This window comes from Nomia melanderi, chromosome 1, assembly GCF_051020985.1.
Source record: "Nomia melanderi isolate GNS246 chromosome 1, iyNomMela1, whole genome shotgun sequence".
Taxonomy (NCBI): Eukaryota; Metazoa; Arthropoda; class Insecta; order Hymenoptera; family Halictidae; genus Nomia; species Nomia melanderi.
This window is the reverse complement of record NC_134999.1, coordinates 22,555,419-22,576,398: the sequence shown is the minus strand read 5'-3', so window position 1 is coordinate 22,576,398 and position 20,980 is coordinate 22,555,419. Positions and strand designations below refer to the sequence as shown.

General features: G+C 31.3%; 3 protein-coding genes across 18 annotated transcripts in view; all 3 read right to left on the bottom strand.

The window, feature by feature from the left end:
• Nucleotides 1-19: 19 nt before the first annotated feature.
• On the bottom strand, nucleotides 20-3,493 carry mh (DNA-dependent metalloprotease SPRTN). 3 transcript variants are annotated; one of them, XM_031991193.2, is made up of 6 exons: nucleotides 3,166-3,493; nucleotides 2,818-3,023; nucleotides 2,534-2,694; nucleotides 2,346-2,454; nucleotides 2,146-2,265; nucleotides 20-2,087 (listed from the first exon to the last, which is right to left on the bottom strand). In XM_031991193.2, the coding sequence occupies exons 2-6, from the start codon at nucleotides 2,917-2,919 to the stop codon at nucleotides 402-404; spliced, it is 2,178 nt and encodes a 725-aa protein (XP_031847053.1). In that variant the 5' UTR covers nucleotides 2,920-3,023; nucleotides 3,166-3,493; the 3' UTR covers nucleotides 20-401. The 3 variants fall into 3 exon arrangements, with proteins under 3 accessions (XP_031847053.1, XP_076227926.1, XP_031847052.1); XM_031991192.2 differs by having other exon boundaries at nucleotides 21-2,087; nucleotides 2,818-2,967; nucleotides 3,166-3,492; XM_076371811.1 differs by having other exon boundaries at nucleotides 2,818-3,493.
• A 1,269-nt stretch (nucleotides 3,494-4,762) lies between these two features.
• On the bottom strand, nucleotides 4,763-15,772 carry klhl10 (kelch-like protein 10). 3 transcript variants are annotated; one of them, XM_031991172.2, is made up of 11 exons: nucleotides 15,410-15,772; nucleotides 14,646-14,944; nucleotides 11,590-11,905; nucleotides 10,309-10,761; nucleotides 9,275-9,444; nucleotides 8,238-8,407; nucleotides 7,764-7,922; nucleotides 6,668-6,872; nucleotides 5,425-6,029; nucleotides 5,251-5,354; nucleotides 4,763-5,181 (listed from the first exon to the last, which is right to left on the bottom strand). In XM_031991172.2, exons 2-9 carry the CDS (start codon nucleotides 14,867-14,869, stop codon nucleotides 5,750-5,752), a joined length of 1,977 nt encoding a protein of 658 aa, XP_031847032.1. In that variant the 5' UTR covers nucleotides 14,870-14,944; nucleotides 15,410-15,772; the 3' UTR covers nucleotides 4,763-5,181; nucleotides 5,251-5,354; nucleotides 5,425-5,749. The 3 variants fall into 3 exon arrangements, with proteins under 3 accessions (XP_031847032.1, XP_031847033.1, XP_031847035.1); XM_031991173.2 differs by having other exon boundaries at nucleotides 15,578-15,772; XM_031991175.2 differs by lacking the exons at nucleotides 14,646-14,944; nucleotides 15,410-15,772 and adding an exon at nucleotides 12,474-12,676.
• A 2,070-nt stretch (nucleotides 15,773-17,842) lies between these two features.
• Nucleotides 17,843-20,980, bottom strand: part of LOC116433269 (uncharacterized) — a 115,038-nt gene continuing 111,900 nt past the window's right edge. For all 12 annotated transcript variants that reach the window (XM_076366510.1, XM_076366500.1, XM_076366505.1 and 9 more), the window contains one exon: nucleotides 17,843-20,246. In XM_076366510.1, the coding sequence (XP_076222625.1) occupies nucleotides 20,058-20,246 (189 nt within the window). In that variant the 3' untranslated portion in view covers nucleotides 17,843-20,057. The remainder of the gene's footprint in view (nucleotides 20,247-20,980) is intronic.

Below are 20,980 nucleotides of genomic sequence, written 5' to 3'. Positions count from 1 at the left end.
TAAATGATACAAAATGGCAATATGTAATCACAAACTACGAATATCAGTTCAATGTTTAACCCTTTGAGTGCTGAATACTCCCAGTCAAAACATTCCGTGTGAATGGAATATTTTTTTACTCACCTTAAGGTTAATAAACTATGTTAATTTATACAATTAAGTTGCAACTAAATTGTAATTGTAATTCAGTTTCACCAAATTGAATATTGCTAAGAAACACGTATATTAATCACATACACTTGTAACTGTCACTACACACGTGTGAATTTGGAGATCAAACAATACATATGTACGCTCACAGCACTCAAAGGATTAAATAAAATACTCTCCTATGTAATATTAAATAGTTATAAATTAGCATAACTTATTAAACGAGGCACATAACAATAATACTACTGCAATCACGTTTTAAGGCATGTATCCAAGTGTTGATTCATCAAGGATTCCGATATCAATTCCATACAAACAGGACAAGGATATTTATCACTCTCATCAAATGATGTTTCTGAAATTGTTTCTGACATTTTGTCATTATCACAAACTGTTAAATCTATTGAGTCGTCATTAAATAAGCTTCCAATGCAATCCTCCAGATGATCGTTTAAACATGTCCCAGGAGGAATGAACACATTACACACCAGACACTTAAAGGAACCTGTTTCTACTATTTTATTTGTTTGAGATTTTGAAACAGGATCGGTGACTTTCGACTCCTCAATTGAGGATGATAGATCATCGCTTGATTCGCTACTTACAGAAATTATGCTATCATTTTTAGTCTTATCTTTCACAGTACTTTCTGAAAGACATTCATCCAGATGTTCATTTATGTCGTCAAGGCTGAAACTTTTATTGCACACAGGACAATTTGCTATTTTTGAATTATCTAACTTAGGTTGCTTATTCGAAGACATGTCCGTGTCAATTTTTCTTTTCTGCGAAGATGATAAATTCTGTTCTTTCACTGGTATTTTAGTAAAATTAGCTTCATCGATTGACTGTTTATCTGTCGTCATTAAACATGAATTTACATGCTTATTTATTTCACTATTTGATATAAAATTACTACACACTGGACACTCTATAAGTTTTATTTTCTCAGACGAGTCGTTACCAGTTGACGTTTCTATCTTGTTATTAACAGGCTTGTTTACTGATTTTCTCGGTACCTTAGCAGTCATATTTGAGTTACACTGTTTGTTACCGTTACCAAACTTATCCAGCAAGTTACTTTTTCCTGTATTAGAACCACCGAGAGAGCCAGAACAGAACAATTTAGGCATAGTAGAAACTGAGGTTGTCTTCAGTGAATTATTTGAACTGCTTGAACCATTTGGACCACTCGTACCCCAGCCATAAACATTGTTTGTATTATTTCCAAGTTTCTTTAATCCATTTGATGGACTTTGAATATTCGAATGCGGTTTAATTGTTTTTGGAATATATGGTGATTTTGACGACTGAACAGGCTTTGGTAAATTATTTGAACTACTTGGACCTCTTACACCCCATCCATGAACGTTATTTGTACCATTTCCAAGTTTCTTTAATCCGTTCAATGGACTCTGAATATTTGAAGGTGGTTTTGTTTTTGGAATATATGGTGATTTCGACGACTGAACAGGCTTTGGTAAATTATTTGAACTACTTGGACTTCCTACACCCCATCCATGAACGTTATTTGTACTATTCCCAAGTTTTTTCAATCCGTTCTGAGAATTCTGAGCGTTCGAACTTGGTTTAATATTCTTAGCAGTAGACATGGTCACCGATTTGACAGTATTGAAAGTAGATTTTGTGAGCCAATTAGCCATACTGTTCGCAGAACCATTACTTTTCAGAGTAGGGTTCGCTTTGTCTTTGTTTCTGGGTCCCCTCACTTTAAAGTTTTCTGGCTCTTTAATTTTAATGAACTGACCGCCACAAGTTCGCTGATGTTCCTTCCACCAAAAGTCAGTTGGACCTGGTGCACGATTCATGGCTCTACGGACTGTTCCGAAATATGGAGCCCTTTTCTGACAAGGGCCATCGCATCTCCACCAATGTTGCTGATAGAGTTTAACTTCATCGTGGAAACTATGATATATCTGTAAATAAAATATATTCTCAGAATATCAAATTGTTTACTTCATTACGAATACATACCGTTATTTTTGTTCCAGCTGTTTTGTTTATTCTATCCATGTGCTTACAGAACTCTGGCCCGTGTCCATCTCTATCGCGATTATTATTTGTAAGAAACAAATATCCATGAATCATTTCGTGCTGTAATACAAAAGTTATTAAAAAAGAATATTGTATAATAGTAGAAAACATTAAGGAAACTGTTAGTAATAACTTCTTACCAACAGAGTCTCTACAAGATCTTTTCTTGGTCGTAATTTTAACAACGGCGCGCTAAGTGAGATTACACATTGTCTATTTCTTGGATGAAAAGAACATACTCCGGCGCAACTATATTTCAAAGAAACATTGATTACACGTCCAAACCAATAATTACAAATTATAACCGTTGTATACAAACATAACCAACCTCGTCATTCTACTACTCCATTTAACTTCTACAGGCAGTAAGACATTCCAGAAGAAACGTTCATTGAATTGCATGAATAACGTATAAATATTAGGCGTCGGATCGATTAGTTCCAACGTTTGATCAATCAATGTCCTCGGTTTATAGTTCTCCTTATCTTTCTAAAAATATATAATACATTATTAAAATTTAACATTAAATATGATTTATGAGACGATTCTCTACAGCGAATATTCTATGAATTGCAATAATATGCCGAACAAAATATATTTATTTAAACTTACATTCTTTGGTATAATTGCATTTTCAGTCAACCCAAAGCAATTCTCCTGCTGATATAGCTTACGTGCCAAATCAAGATCACGAGATTCTTGAGACTTTATCATTATTTATAAATATAAACAGTACATTACAGGAACTAATAGCACCTATTTCTAGAACAGATCATTCCAATGCATCAAATAATTTTTTTAATTGAATTTTCTATTATCTGTATAAATGTCAAATATTGTTTAAAAGCATCTGTTCTTAATTAAATATATATATAAGTGCATTGTACTAAATAAATGATAAAAATTAAAAATAAAAAGATAATAAAATGGTAATACTGAAATAAAATTAACGTTTATAACCTAAGTCAAAAATTTTTAATTGGTTCCTGCAGGTACTCTGGTGACATTCACTTAATGAGAAGGTACCACTCACAATATGAACTTTGACCTGTGATTAAATAAAACATAGAATTGAGTATATAAGTACAGTCTAGGCACAAACGAAGTTAGGATAGAAATTATGGAATTCAGTGACATTTGTTCTGAATTACCGACTGTAAAAAAAAAGTTATATTGTTTAATATATTAATTTATAATATTTATTAATTGTTCTGGAGAAATATTTTTATTAGGGAGTTTTTGTGGCGATTTGTTATTCACTGAGTATTTATGAAAGGAATATTAGGGATGTTAACAAAAGAAGTTCAAAATGTGAGGTTAGAATATAATGGATAATAAATGGGAATGGACTTTATCTGCAAATGAAAACTGAAGACAAATGTCACCGATAGTAGGTAACATGGATTAGTAATAAAGTAATTATAAATTATTTGTTTCATAGCAGTAATATTATCATAATATTTCGAAGATTAAAAAAACAATTTTACAATTAGAAATTAAACAATAACGAATGATAAAAAGAAATTGATTGTATCTACAAATAGTAACCAAAATGAATGTTACCGATAATCGGTAACACCAATTGTTAACAAGGGAATTTTATAATATTTGTTATACCGCACTGACTTTATTTAAATATCACGTAAATTAACAAAAGAATTTTACAATCCGAAGTTAAAAAATAAATATTAAGGAATTGATTTTAACTACAAATAGTAACTTCAACTGTTACCGATAATCGGTAACAAGGATTATTATCAAGAAAATTTTGAATTATTTGTTTTATTGCTGTTATGCTATTTTATTATCACGAATATTAACAAAAGAATTTTACAATTTGAAGTTAAAAATAACTGATGATAAAGAAGGAATTGATTTTATCCACAAAAGGTAAATTCAAGTTTTACCGATTATTGGTATTACCAATTATTAATAAGTGAATTTTATATCGTTTAGGTTTATATCAGTAATATTATTTTAATATCGTGAATATTAACAGAAGAATTTTACAATCCAATGTAAAATAATAATTAACGATAAAGAAGAAATTGACTTTATCTAGAAATAGAAATTGACGTTATCGACACCTTGAACACACCACTATGGTATTTTTAATAATAGTAAATTACATTTTAAATTCTTTTGTTAACGCTCTTGATGTTCCGTTGTGAATAGTTAATTAAAAACAAGTCGTCATAGAAGGTGGTCAATAAAAATTTTTCAACATGATAATTTAGTGAATATTGTAAATAAATATATTAAATAATGATACACACCACATATGAATATATTACCATAGTGGCTATTGCAGTTATTATAATTTATGTTAAATGAACAATTTGAAAAAAGTCTAATTTATAAATTTGACAATCAATTTAAATGCATAGACAACTTAAAAAAAAATAATTTCTATCATAATTCTTCTTTTCTTGAGAAATGTGTTACAGCTAAAAGAATATTATTTTATAAAATATAAATATAAATATAATATTATTTCATAAAATATAAATATAATATCATTTTATAGATATTTTCCAAATATCAATCAACTCCAATGTCATTTACAATATCACATGGCTTTCATCTATACAGATTTTTACCTTTTATTAACAATTTACATTTCCATTTTTCCTACTCACAGATATATTTGCATAATGACTGTCGTTCCAATTTTTTTCTCTTTATTATAAGCAACGTTCAAAATTTGTTCACATATGTAAAGTCATAAATCCAGTAAAGATTGTATAAACTCGTGTCACAAAAACTGCTAATATAAACATGTCCCTTATAAAAAAGAAAAATCTGGTTGTTTAACAAACTCGAGTAAAGGTGTCATAGAAATCCTCATACGGATTACCATGTCTTCCATTGCACATACAGTCTCTCGTACTTCGATCAGGATCCAACGAAACTTCTCAATCATTCGTGGAGCTGTTGCTGTCATTACGCTTTCTTATTTTCATCATTTCCAAGTCTCTTCAAAAAGCATGACTAATGTTATAAATATTCCTGGATGTAAATACTATTTTTCTTTAAAAGAATTACCCTCTATCCGATGATACGTATTGAGTGGTCTCCAATCAAATAATGAAAGGTTAGGTTTCCCAACAGCTCAAACATCCTCACTTTCACAACTTCTTGATCAAAATCTTAAAAAAAACATGATTAATGTTATAAATATTCCTAGATGTAAATACAATTTTTCTTTAAAAGAATTACCAATCCAATGAATCACACTGTCTCCAATCAAATAATAGGTTAGGTTTCCCAACAGTCCAAACATTCATTTTCCACAAGATTACAGGTTGACCACCAGGAACAATCCTCTATTCTTTTATTTCAATAATCCATTCAACAAGCTAGAGCTTTCCAGTTTCAGAGCTTTTCAAGTTGGCCATAATATATCTATCTCTTTTAACTAATTTTGTTGACTCTCATTCAATTACCTTCTTTTATTTTATTCATTCTTTTATTCCAATTACCATCCATCCAACAAGCTAGAGCTGTCCAGTTTCAAAGTTGACCACAATGTGCCTGCGTTTCACTAATTTTGTCGACTCTCATTCCTCTCGTTGCCACCTGGTGCTGGGGGAGGTGGTGCAGGTACAATCTCATTGACTACTGGATTCTCATGATTTTGTTGAGCTTGATCCTGTTGCTGCTGGTGCTGGCTACGGTGTACCTCCAACGCCAACAGTTTTTGTCGCTTCTCTTCCATTAGTCGTTCACGGTGCTTGTGAATGTAGTCGTTCACATTTGGCAGTCCCATGATCACGCAGGCTGACAGTGCTGAACGACATATGTTCATTCCTGTTGCTCCATACCTGTACAGAAGGAAGAAGCAATTAATCCTTTGTACTGCAAAGTTTTTTAATAGAAATAGTTTTATTTATATAAATAGTTAACATTTTCTGACGAGATATGGACATTGTGATATAAGATTTATTTATTTTTTGTTAGTTATTTTATTTTATTTTGTATTCATTTTATTCTATTTTTTATTTAATTTATTTTGTATTTAATTTACTCTATTTTTACTTATTTTATTTTGTATTTATTTTATTTTTTGTCAATTATTTATTTATTGAAACTAATTCAACAATAATTCACAGATAAATGAAGTTTTAACTATGAAAGTTTGTTTACAAAAAAAAAAAATAATTCTCGTTTGTAGCAACTAATAAACAAATTCATTACATTTATATGTTTTTGCTAATTTAAATATCATTACACAGCAACAGTGTCAACTGTATAACACAAGATTCACTGTCATCAATTCTCAAAATCATGAACTTAAAAAGAAAATTAAAATTAAAATTAAAATTAAAATTGAAATTAAAATTAAATAAGTTAAAATTGAAATTAAAATTAAATAAACTAAAATTGAAATAAAAATTAAAAATAAATTAAAATTAAAATTTTATATAGTACCTAACAAATAACAAAGAAAACAAAACATTACCATTCATTCGTTTTCTCGTCGTAGCACTCGACGTGATCGATGGTGGTAACCCCGTTGAATCCCCCGATCGCGAAGATCATGTCATCGATGACTTCGATCGCGAAATTACTGCGCGACTGATACATATCCGGAATGGGGCTCCAGGCATCCGTGGTTGGGTTGTACCTTTCTCCACTACACATTCTGGATATCCCGTTGAAACCTCCTACCGATAAAACAATCCTTCAATCACAAATTAAGTTGAGTAGAGATAGCCCACATTTTTTTAAAACAACTCTTACATCGTAGATATCATTGAAACCTAACAAAACAAAATATATTTATGAAAACAAACAAATTTTTATGAAATATTTATGAAAATAAATAAAATAAAATAATATTTTTCAAACCATTTATGAAAATAAATAAAATAAAATCATATTTTTCAAAATATTTATGAAAAAATCTGTCGATAAAAAGATGTTCGATGTCCAGAGGGACGTACAGTCGGGAGCGGAGCGAGGGGCGGTGCGAGGAGCGGAGCGTAACGCCCCAAGCGCCGCCCCAGGGCGTTCCGTAGCTAGCCCCGCCCGTAGAGCCGGCGTCTGAGTGGCGCGTGCTCGCGTGGGGGCCGCGCCGCCAGCGAGACGGTCAACGCGGTTGGCGCGGCTGTCCCGCTCAGCGCCTTACCACGGTCTGTGGGAGAGTCAGAGCGGTGCCCTGCCCACCGAAATCACACATTTTGTAATAAAATGTCTGATTTCTTATCACATCATCACTTGAGTTGACAAAATTACAAAGTCTGATGTATAGTATTAAAGTTTATTTAATGTTATTATCCATGAAACGTTAAAATAAATTACTTCTAGCTCCTGATTTCTATATTATTTATATTAATGTCAGTTATAAAACCAATCATTGATGTTTCATTAGAAAATTAAGAATATATCTAATGAAATAATTTTCGAGTGCAAAGGGTTAATGACTTTGAATGAAATTGGGCCATCACATTAATTATGAGTTTAATAATAAACATAATTAATCAATAATTAATATATAATTAATAAATAATTAACAATTATGTTTTTGCCAGTAGGAAAATAGAAATTAGGTTTACCGATCACGTATACGTGGCTGTGGTAGGATATACAAGAGACTCCACTCCTGCGAGACCTCATGGGAGCTATCAGAGTCCACTGGTTGAATTCTGGGTCGTACATTTCGGCGGAATTCAGGCACTCGTGGCCGTTGAAGCCACCGGTGATGTAAATCTTACCTATAAAAAATACCTCCAGTTATTTCGCTTCGTTAATTAAGAGGATAATTGAAATACCATGTTAACCCTTTGTCTTATGATGTTCACAACTGCGTTAAATTAAACTAATTCATTAATAATGATTCAGTGGAAGGTGAAAAGCTTTTATTATTTAATGTATGCTTATGTTTATCCTAAAGGGTAAAAAATAAAAAATAATATTAATAAAAAATGAAAATAAAAAATAATATTTTATTTAAATAACCACAAACAGATTGACAGAAAAATAATATTTTATTTAAATAATCAGAAATAGTTTGACAGAAAAATACGTACCGTTTAAAGTAGTTGCGCTAGCATCCGACCTCTGGCAGTTCATAGGTGCTATCAGAGACCATTGATTCGTTTTGTAATTATACCTCTCCGCGGTACTTTGACGATAATACCCGTCGTATCCTCCCATAGCGTAAATCAGGTCGTTGAGCACCGCGACGCTAACGTAACATCTGGTATTCGAAAAATGTTCCTGTTAATAATAATAATAATAATAATAATAATAATAATAATGATGATGATGATGATGATGATGATGATGATGATGATGATGATGATGATGATGATGATGATGATGATGATGATGGCATTTTTTCATGAAAAAATTGCTACCTATAGTTTTCTGACGATAATCGTGGAAGAAAGAGGCCAAATGTAATTATTATTAATTTGTTAATAATAATAGCATGACAACTACAATGACAACTATAATAATAATAAATAATTATATAATAAATAATAATATATATATTAATACACTCTTTGATGAAAAAATTGCCACCTATGGTTTTCTGACAATAATCGTAGAAGAAAAAGGTCAAATATAATTATTATTAATTTTAATTAACCCTTTGCTCTCGACAGGTAACTCTCAATGATAAGAGATCAAGAATGACTTGAATACTTAGCATTTTAAATGAAACTTTGTACTACTATATTTAAATATACAAGTGACAAGAATAATAAAACAATCATTGCTACACACACTCATTCGACACAGTAACCCTCGGTTGTAGGAAACTTGGCACTCTCGCCCGAGTGGTCAGTCTCCCAAACGCACGCCTTACTGCCTGAGCCACTCACGCCCACGGACTAGGTTACACCAGGAGGCAGTCCGCAGCGACTGGTACTCCTTTCTTGACTCCTCCCCATTTACTCGCCCACCAAGCAGCTCGCGCGGAGAGGCGGTCCCCGCAGCGACTGGCTCCGCCCCCACGGCGTCGCGAGTGCCAGGTTCCCCGCAACTGACTCCTCCCCATTTACACGCCCATTCTCAATCCAGAACGCACAAGTGGCTAGTGCACGTAAATACGGCAAACCTTCTGGCGTTCATCGGGGCGACCTCCCTCCAGACTTTATTGACAGCATTGAAGCACCGACAGCTGTTGAAGTAGTCGGTCCCGTCGAAGCCGCCGATCACGTAGATGTTGAAACCCACCACTGCGGTTCCGTGGTACGAGCGGAGACCGTTTGGATCCACCTCCTCCACCTTTCAAAAAATGACAGCGAATAAATTGATTTATTAATAATTATTTTAAATTATTTATTTTACTGACTCGTTGGCCACCACTGTGCTGTAAAAGTGGCATTGAATCATTAACAGCAAAGATACAGAGCAGGAATGATTAACCTTTGCACTCAAGAGGGGCCTTGAAAGGTCGCCATTTGATTTGACCCAAGAAAATTGTAAAATTGAAAATTCTCTCCTCTTCACTTCTGAGCCATGGCCTGGCTAACATGAGATTCCCATAGTAAGTACTGTGAAGGTCCCATATTAACCTAGCCCAACAGAGTCAAATAACAGTACAACAATTGCAATCTCTTTTGAGAGCCAGATTTGTTAAACAAACTATATATGATTTCTTTTTCTCTAACTATTGAAAAAATAACGCTTATCTGAGGAATCACTAGAGAAATTGATTTAGTAATACAGAAACTTCAATTAAAGACTCAATAGTTTCCACAGATAAATTTCAAAAAGCCAGTTTGCTTGGTAGTTCTAGTGTTAATTAGGGTACTAAGCTGGCCTTTGCTAGTACAGTCCTCAATCTATTGAATTTCACCTACCCCCTTGTCTAACGTCACTTCAAAATCTATTTCAAATTCAATCTATTGAATTTCATCTACACTCCTGTCTAACGTTACTTCAAAATCTATTTCAAATTCAATCTATTTGAATTTCAGTCTACGAATAGCCACACTCTTCGTTGATGTCACAACTTCCAGTTCAAAAGTGAAGAGCGAAGGGACTTCCCCACTCGACAAAGTGGTTACTGTATAGTCTCAATTAGTGAAATGGTTGTAGGAAACCATAGATCTGTTAGCATTCAGTGGAAATGATTGACATATGTACCTTGATCCACCGATCAGCTCTGGTGTCGTAGGTCTCTATGTAGTTTGTGGCGGTTCTACCACTCCATCCACTTATGGCGAACAGAATCTCGTGAGGCACCCTGGGCCTCGCTATTTCCGGCGTGGGCACTTCCCCGTCTTTCTGCGTGATGATCTCGAGGTCGTATAAGAACTTTAAAGTCTCGATGATGATGGGGCGACAAGCGTCGTTTCCGGTAACGTACGGGTGGTCCTTCACGTTCTCCAGGAAGAACTGGGTGTCTAGCAGGCCCAGCCGAATGTTCTTCATCAGGTCAACTATGTGACCCTTCCTGGACTGGGGGTCGTAATTGATCCACTTCAGCACCAGCTCCCAAACGGTATCCTCATTTTTCACATTCAACTCATCAGCTCCTGTCAACGCTGTCAACTCATCGATTGGTAGGTTCAGAATTTCCTCGCTTCGCTGGGCTACCTGGATGAAACTAACTTTATTTGTTTGCTTTTCAGGGTGTCTGGAAAGCTTGGTGAATGGTATCAGAAAAGAAACAATGGACTATGCAAAGTAATTATATTTATTGACCTTTAGACAATCTTTTGACAAGCAGTCAAAGAGAGTGTTGCCAAAAATGTATAACGATGAATAAGAATAATCTAAAAGACCTGAGTTGGTGCTCGACTCAGCTTACGTAACAAATGTTTCTGTTTGTTTTCTGTTACCATTCATGGAATTTCTCAGACACCATGTAATTGAATAAGATGCAAGTAACGTTTTTGATTTAGGAAAAATTAAGTAGTAGCTACTGATGCTTTAAAATCACAGGGAGATATGTTAGGGAAACTTTTTGGGTTTTTATTTGAAAGTTTGGAAAATTAAAGATTTCTTATTGGTATTTAACACTATTTCTACCAAAGGTTTCAAAAGACTTTTGAATTTTCCAATTTAGTGCTGTATTTTGAATTGACTTTTTGACTTTTCCAATAATTGTAAAATTGACTGTAGGAAATGTCCAAAATTCAATTGAGGAAGAATAATTAAACTGAGAAATTAATTTTTTAAAATTTCATTAGTGAAATAGTGTTAGCAATGGTATCATTTATATTTTATTACTATAATTATTGTGAATCTGCTAGAATCTTTCTTATAAAAATATATTTTGTGTTCATGAATAATTCATTCCCAAAGTGTTTCCCCGATGAACTCCTATAGAGCAGGCTCAAACATTTAACACTGCATACTTACAAGGTATCAGTATAGTTAGTGTCAATAAAAATCAAGGTAAAACAACAGAATACAAATGACCTGTACAAAGTGTCTCATGACATAACAGTACGCGCTGTTCTCTAATCCTTTACATAAATGCTCCCTGGCGAATCTCATGACAGAAATGCAATTCTCAGGTGCTAAATTCTGCTTGAGGAACTCGCTGCAGATTTCAAGAACGCCCAGGATGTTCAAGTAATCGGCGGTGATCAGTAACTGGTGCACATTCTCATTGTTTACATTGATTGACCGTAGATACGCGTATTCCAACAGAAGATTCATCATGTTACTGCTGACTCCAGGCAAAAGGACATCGGTCTTCTCACGTGAGTGCAACGTAGTTGTGAATAAAGTCCTGCAAACGCGCAATACTTTAATCAGATGCATCCTGGAAACAGTCGGCTTCTTCAGACACATTTCTTTAACACGTTGACTATCACAGTGATCACTGGTAACCGGAGCTTCGAAATTGTTTAAATACAATTGCAATAAGAAAACTGTTGTCGAATACAAATACTTAATAACACAAACAGATAGTGTAACACATATACTATGATACCAAGTTATTAATCATTATTTCTAATACCATTTGCTATTGTTATGAAAGAATATTGTTACACGTTTGAAATTCTCGTGGCTGTCAATGTGTTACTACTATTTATACTTAAAGTATCGAATGAAATTTTTAAAAATTTAACTCTTAATTTTTTAAATTAACTGTGACTCAGATGTACAATATGTCAGTAATGTTGGTTTTTACTTGTACATAATGTCAATTTATTATTTATTAGAAATTGTTTAACTTGAGATTTTTAAATTCTCTTAAAATTTGTGATATTCTTTTTATAAATTGTTAGTTAGAAACAAGTTGTCATAAAATGAACGTTGTAAATAAATATATTAAATAAAGAAACATGTAATACAAATCTCTTTGGTGAGTCCCACGTGATAAAATAAAATGCCATTACAATGTTCGTCAACTAGACGGGAACATAGTCAAAAAAGAAATATAGAAACCGACATTATCGACAAAAAGGCTAAAACAATATGGCGTGTTTTTTATACAATAAATTTATTAACAATATTCACTAAATTATTATGTTGAAATATTTTTATTGACTAGCTTCTATGACGGTTTGTTTATAAATAATTATTTATAAAAAGAATATCACGGATAATGACAGAATTTTAAAATGTGGAGTTAAACAATAATTAAAAACAAATGGAAATGAACTTTATTTACAAATAGTAATTGGCATCAAATGTTACCGACAATAGGTAACATTGATTATTAATAAAAGAATTTTATATTATTTGTTTCAAATAAGAAATACTATATTAATATCGCGAATATTAACAAAAGAATTTAAAATCTGAAGTTAAACAATAACTAACGATAAAGAAGGAATTGACTTTATCCACAAATAGTAACCAGCAACTAATGTTACAGATAATAGGTAACATCGATTATTAATGCAGCGTTTTATATCATTTCTTATTTGCCAAACATATTATTTAAATATTACGAATGCTACCAGAAGAATTTTACAACTTGAAGATAAATAACAACAAATGGCACGAAAGAAATTGTCTTTATCTACAAATGGAAAATTAAAAGTTGCCGATAATCGGTAACTTTGATAATTAACAAAAGAATATTACATCATTTATTATACATCAGTAATATTATTATAATATCACGAACGTTAACAAAAGAAATTTATAATTTGAAGTTAAATAATTACTAATGATACAAAAGAAATTGACTCTATCTACAAATGGAAAAATCAAATGTTACCGATAATAAGTAACTTTAATAATTAACAAAAGAATTTTATACCATTTATTATATATCAGTGATATTATTTAAATATGGCGAATAATACCAAATGAATTTTACAATTTGAAGTTAAATAATTACGAATGATTAACGGAAAATGACTTTACCTACAAATAATTATCGGTAACATTTCATAACAGATTAAATTTTTAGATAAACTCGATTTCTAATTGTTACTAATTACTGTTTAACTACACATTTTAAACTTCATTTGTAAATAATCGATTACCGATTATCGGTAATATTTGATGCTACCATTTGTAGATAAACTCAATTTCCTTTTTACCATTAGCCATTATTTAACCCCAAATTGTAAAATCCTGTTGTTAATATTCATGAGAATAAAATAATATCTTCAACATAAAACAAACAGTATGATATCCTTTTGTTAATAATCGGTCTTACCGACACTCGGTAACATTTGTTATCGATTTCCATTTGTAGATAAAATCAACTTATATTTGTTATTAATTATTGTGCAACTTCACAGTTTAAATTCTTTGGTTAATATTCGTGATATTAAAATTATATGACTGATACAAACCAAATAAAATAAAATTCTCTCGTTAATGATTGATTACCGATTATCGATAACATTTGATGTCAGTTACCATTTGTAAATAAAGTCAATTTCTTCTTATCATTAGTCATTATTTACCTTCAAATTGTAAAATTCTTTCATTAATAATCATAGTATTAAAATAATATCACTGATAGAATACATATAATATAAAATTCGTTTGGTAATAATCAATATTACCGACTATCGATAACATTTAATGTTTCCATTTGTAGATAAACTCAATTTCTATTCATTATCACAGTAAAAATACTATTAACCCCTTGCCAAAGAACTTGTCTCTCAACCATGACCAAGACAATAAAACTTTCTCATTAATAATATATTAAAAAAATACTGAAACTACCATGGGTCAAATTTGACCCATTTTTGAATTATTGCTTTACAAATATTTTTAAAAAACGACAAGGAAAAAAGACGTTTAGGAAAAAAGATATTAAATTGTCTGAAAATTATTGTTGGAATATATATACAAATTACAAGGCTTTTAGAAAATAAGATATTAACCCATTAAGTCCCATGAAATTTCTTTCTTAAATTTTTACATAAAATTTATGTAATTAATAGAATAGAATAGAACAGAGTAAGCAATCTATTCATACATCACTGAGACTTAATGTGTTAATAAATCTACCAACAACAGACTACAAACTCAACGTTGTGCAAAGTGTAGACCTGAAGTAAGGGCTGCAAGCAGACAGGATCGCCCGGTGTATAGGGAAAACGCCTCCATCCTCCAGCCTGAGAACAGCGTCGCAAAGGAGGTTGTTCTGTCGGAAGTCGTAGAGCGACTGCATTGCTTGCGTGCTCATGCATCGTCCGCCGCTCTCGGCTATCAGACGCTGCGCGCTCGTCTCGCGTGTGTCGGTGTTCCTGCTGGCGTTTGGCTCGACATCCATATCAAATTTCCAGGCGCTGGTGTCTTCGAGATGACAGATGTGCAACCGTCCAGTCCACTTGAGAATTTTCTAATTCTGTTGTTATTGTGATATTTATAATTAGTGTAGTTAATTATTTAATTTGATTTGTTTTATTTTATTTTTCAGGTAAACGTGTGATTTTTGTTCTTTAGACACGTAATGAGAGATTTTTCGAATTGAATACCAGAATTAGGTAGATAGTTAATTGATAAATAAATGATTGATAAATTAATATTGGTATTTGACAAAAACGTTCTCAGCGTTTCAATTTCGATGTTAAAACACGTAGAGACATTTTCAGGTACCTAATTAACGACAATTATAAAAATGCTACAATTAATTAGTTAAATAATTAATAAATAATAAATTAATTAATTATCATTGGCATCAGGTAACAAGATTATTTTACAAAAATGTTCAATTTCAATGTTCGAACCTACAGCAATTTTTTCAAGTACCTAATTAACGACAATTATAAAAATACCTATAATTACAAGCTAATCAGGAACGGGTACATACTCGAGGATACATGAGGTTTCCGGATAATCTTGTAGGTTAGGATTGCTTAAAGGTTGCCAATGATTTCCAAGCAGTGTCACGCGGGGATTTTTACGATTTTTATCTTCGAGTCGATTATTCGAGCTCGATACCAGTGGACGGGATCGTTTCGCGGACGACGACACTTACACCCGTTGGAATTTCGGATGTGTCAAAATTTCTGACACGTGGACGGACGGACGGACGGACTCGACGACCGGATTGTAGAATGCGGATTTGAAAAATGAACGGTGGTGATTGGGCGGCAGGGGGATACAAATTATTTGGTGTGATTTGAAAAAAGAGTAAACGTCGCCTCTGGCCATGACATAGGTCTTACATGTCCGCCGTTCAGTCTAGGACTGTCTTCTGACAAAAGAGGGCGTTTCGAGCAAGTTCAGGACAGTGCGGTCCGGGGTGGATTGGAATTACTGGTTTTTGTGATCTTTTATTTTTTATATTTTGTATATTGATAATAGTATATTTTGTATAATTAATATAGAAAATATTATGTAAAATATACTGTTATTAATACATGAAATATTATATATTAATATATAAAAATACTATTATTAATATAAAAAATGTTATATAAAATATACTTTTATTAATACATGAAATATAATAGTATATTTTATATAATATTTATATAATATAATCTTTTTTTCTATTTTATTTCTTTCATATTTTATTTTGTTCTATTTTATCCTTCTTATATTTTATTATTTTTAAAATTTTATTTTTTCCTATCTTATTTTTTTTTAAAGAATTTTACATTTTGAAATTACACAATAAATAATGATAACAGAAATTGACTTTATCTACAAATGGAAACATCAAATGTTATCGATAATAGGTAATATCGATTATTACTATAAAATTTTATATTATTTGTTATATATCAGTTATATTATTTTAATATGACGAATATTATATCAAAAGCGTTTTACAATTTCAAGTTAAATAATTACAAATAACACAGTAGACATTAACTTTATCTACAATCGAGAAATAATATGTTACCAATAATCGATAACATTGCCTATTAACAAAAAAATTGTACATCCTTTGTATTATATCTGGAATATAATTTTAATACAACGAATATTAACAAAAGAATTATTTAATATGACGATAAATAATAACTAATGAATAAATAATTACAAAGGACACGACAGAAGGCTGTTTCTTATACTTTTGTTAAAAGCAATTTACAATTTGTAAAATTGAAAAATTAATAAAGTCAAAAGCAATTGTTACAGATTGTTATCCACTGAGTTTCCACACTCAGAATTTGCCAGTGTCGCCATACATGTCTTTTTCGTAGCGCCATCTTGTCATTTCATAATAAAGTTCGATAAAAATATTTTTTATGAACAATTTAAAAAAAGAAAAGAATATATTTATTCTGTCTTCGTTTATTATGATAATTGCTGATTGATTCGAGAAAAAGTAAATAACATTTAAAGTTTTTCAATTCAATTAAATATTTTCTTTAGTCTCAGTCGGTAACATAGTTACCATCCATCGATAATATAGCTTTTTGCTAACATGGTCAATAATATAAACCAGATTTTGTAATAAAATTCCAAATTTGTTAACAGACTTTTTTGAAAATTCGTATATTTGTAAATTTGCCTTCTTTCATTTTTTAATGATTTGTTAGAAGTTTTTATTTATGATTATAAATAATTATAAATACTTACCGACAGTCACAAATATTTATTTGTGAATATGCTGTGTTTTAATGTTTGTCTTGATATATATATTCAGTGGTACAATTTTCTATGCAATCAGTGTTATTGTTTTTAAAAAAGTTATTAAAATGTAAAGTTTCAGATATTAAGACAGAATTCAATAAAAGAAAATTGTTTATAAAATACAGAAATAGTAAACTTGATAATGGATTAACAACAGTTAATCTGTGATTAACTAATTATATTATATATTTGTAACTATATTATAATTAACCAATAATAATTAAAATAAAATAATCAACTAATAATAACTAAAAGAAAATAAAATAATTAAAATAAAATAAAGTAATAATTAAAATAAAATTAAAGTAATAGTTAAAGTAAAATAATAATTTAAATAAAGTAAAGTAATAATTAAAATAAAACAATAATTAAAATAAAATGAAATAATTAAAATAATTGACTAATTATAACATAGTTATCTAAAAGTAACAGTTAATTAACTCTGCTTTCAAGTTTTCATTCAAACTTGTTATCATTTCTTTAGACACTGTTCTACTTGAGAGAAACATAAGAAAATTATTATTGATATATATTATTTTAAGTATATCAATTGAACCAAGAACCTCAGTAACGTTAAACAATAACACAATAGTTAACCGATTACAATACATCATAAAGCACAGGTGAAAAGTATGTTAATAAAATACATTGTAAATACGTATTTGCCTTTTATTGTACAAGATATGTACTTCTAAAATACTCAGGTATTTATACATTCGTTAATAGGGTGAGTAATTTATTAATAAAGAACATTTCAATATCTTTTGTAAATATATCCAAAAATACGTACGCACTGTATGAAATACAATTTATAATTTATTTTAATTTAATAGTATAAGATATTTGTAGCAAGATACATCTAATCGTGAGACACATAATGTTCTTCGATAAAAATTTACGCAGTGGTCTCCTGCAAATCGTATGATTCTGAAAACTTAACAGTCATGTATGCTTGAAAAAGTCACAAGGTAAAACTCTGGCAGCCACAGTGATATTATAAATATTCATAAAATAGTGTTGATCGACTAAAAATTTCTTTATGTTACAGGTTACGTAATATATGGGACATATTCCCTCTCTATAATAGCTCTGTCAGGAGTTAGCAACATTATTATAAAGAGCCATGGACATTTTAGTAATTGACAACATACTAGGCTCACCGTTAGCCTGCCCCTCAAATGATAATGCGTACTTATAGAGAAAGAATAATGCATCGCCAGGCATTTTTACTAGAATTATACATGTTTCTTGATTGAAAATTAATTACTGTCCGCTCTGTAAATTACAGGCACGATTTAATAGAATTATAGTTCATTAAACTTCGAACGGTCATCAATGCTTACCGGTCTCTTAAGCAGGACATTTGTAAATTTATAAATGTTCGATACGAGTGACCAATTATATTCGCCAGATAATATTCCTAATTCATGCGTTTGCAACAGGTTCGCACAGTTAAAAAGATATTGTGTTTTGTTACCGTAATATAATGGACTTTGATATGATACGTATCTGAAAAGGAACATTCAGGGTGTTCCTTGAGAACTGAATTTAATCGTTTCTATAAAGGATACATGCAAGAATATTCAACATTATTTCTTTGATTGAAGCTTAAGTTTTGGATGATACATATACGTATAACAAAGTCATGAAACCGATCTATAGAGTATTCCAATTGATTCTTCTCATTCGAGTGTTACGTTAGCTCATTGTAAATGGTAAAAATCAATTAGAACATTGTATATATAATACACTACCACTCAAAAATATTTGATTACTTATTAGGTGAATAATAATCTTCGTCTCAGTGAAATAGATACAAATGGATGCTTGATTTTTATACAGTCAAGGTTAACACGCTTAACCGGACAACAGTGTAAACTCAATCAAATAGCTTTGAGCGATAGTATACGCATGCATGTCATAAAAAATTCCTTTGGGCATACAAAGACATGGAAGATTTCTTAGCATCCTTGGTATATCACGCGATATCAATATATCCATTGAGGGAATCGCACTAAAAAATGTAAAATGGGATGTAGGTATATACAGTAGCAGGGACACCTGACCTCCGGTTCGCTTCGGAACACAGATTGAACTATTGTCAAGGATCTTTTTATCAAAAGTTCATCGAAGTATCTATGCTGGAAGACTAGATTAAAAATGTCTATGAACTTTAAACAGTAAATCCTATAGAATCCCCTTTATTTAAATAGAATAATGTCGTAATTAGCCTGCACTCAAATGAATAATACTTTCTGCATGACATACAATTAATGCCCTTATATTCGAAAAAACACCTTGGCACAAATAATCAAAGCTCCACTTGAAATATTCGATTACCTACGTCATCTTCTTATACAAACATTCATCCCCAGTATCTGTTTTTCATATTAAAACACATTATTCTAGTTCTTCCCACGTTTCATGCGTTAATGCTATTGTTTCTCCGTATTGATTTTCCACTTTGCCAAAATAACTTTAATACTTTGTAAAATAGGGCACACATCATACCCTGCATTAATGTTATCCACCGTTCTTCCTTTCTACCAATTCGTTTCGAATACCGACAGAAGTATCAAAGAGTTTTCGACATCAAAGGTTCGTCTTCCTCCGATTAGTGCTTGCAAGTGGTGTCAACTTCGTGTCTACTTATCCGAGGAACACAGTGTTCGAGCACCAATGTAGACTTCGACTTGTCGTCTTGTTTAGCTTCAAACGTGGCAACTATATTTCTGCTTCAGATTGATCTAGTCTTCGAGTGGTCACGAAGTTCAATTTCTGAGCCCACAGGCTGCAGGTTTGAGGTACACATTATGTCACCGAACCTGTGAATATGGATCTAGACCAGAGACGTGTACATGGCCGGCTTATCACATGCCATGATCAAACTCGTGGTATCCCTCTGCACCGGTGAACACCACATCCACCCAGACACGCATTGCTTCTGGACTGGGAGCCATTAAGTGATACAGCCTGGACGATGTTTTGATGATGAAGGTTAGCGATGGCTGTGGCGATCGCACAGTGTTCATGTGGTCCACGTAAACTTCTTCAATCGACTGAACAGAAAGAACGAAACATTTCAATCGCTTGTAACTAAGTTCAATATTCACCTGATGCAGTACATATTTTAATTTTAATATTGAACAGCAACTAAAGCAAATAAGTAAAGGGAGACGAAGCAAGGCTCAAATAAGTGGCACTTTAATCCATGGACTGTAGAAGCTATATTTCTAAATAAATCCAACTGGAAAAATTCATGAAACTTAATAAGGATATACTAAACACATTCGCAAAGTTTCAACTAAAAGACACTCATAATTTTTTCTATAAAAATTGTTGAATAATTCACAGTTTTAATTCACACAACATGTAAAGCATAAAATACTAATATGTCGATAATGTCAATTTCTATTTGTAGGTAAAGTCAATTTCTATTTATTATCAAAAATTGTTTAGATTCAAATTTTTTAATTCTTTCATTAATATTTGTGATATTCTTTTTGCAAAGTCAGTTAGAAATAAGACTCCATAGAAACTGGTTGATAAAAATATTTCAACATAATAATTTAGTGAATATTGTAAATAAATATACTGAATAAAGATCAAGAGGTACATATTTTGGTTAACTTCTTCCTTTGTGATGTTTAAATTATTTTTTAAAATGCATTTAAAATAAAATATCCCAGAACGAATTAAAAATAAAATATCCAAAAACACATTTAAAAATAAATATCCCAATAACAAAAAAATTCCCAAGTAAAAAATACAAAAAAAATTAAAGATTCAAGAG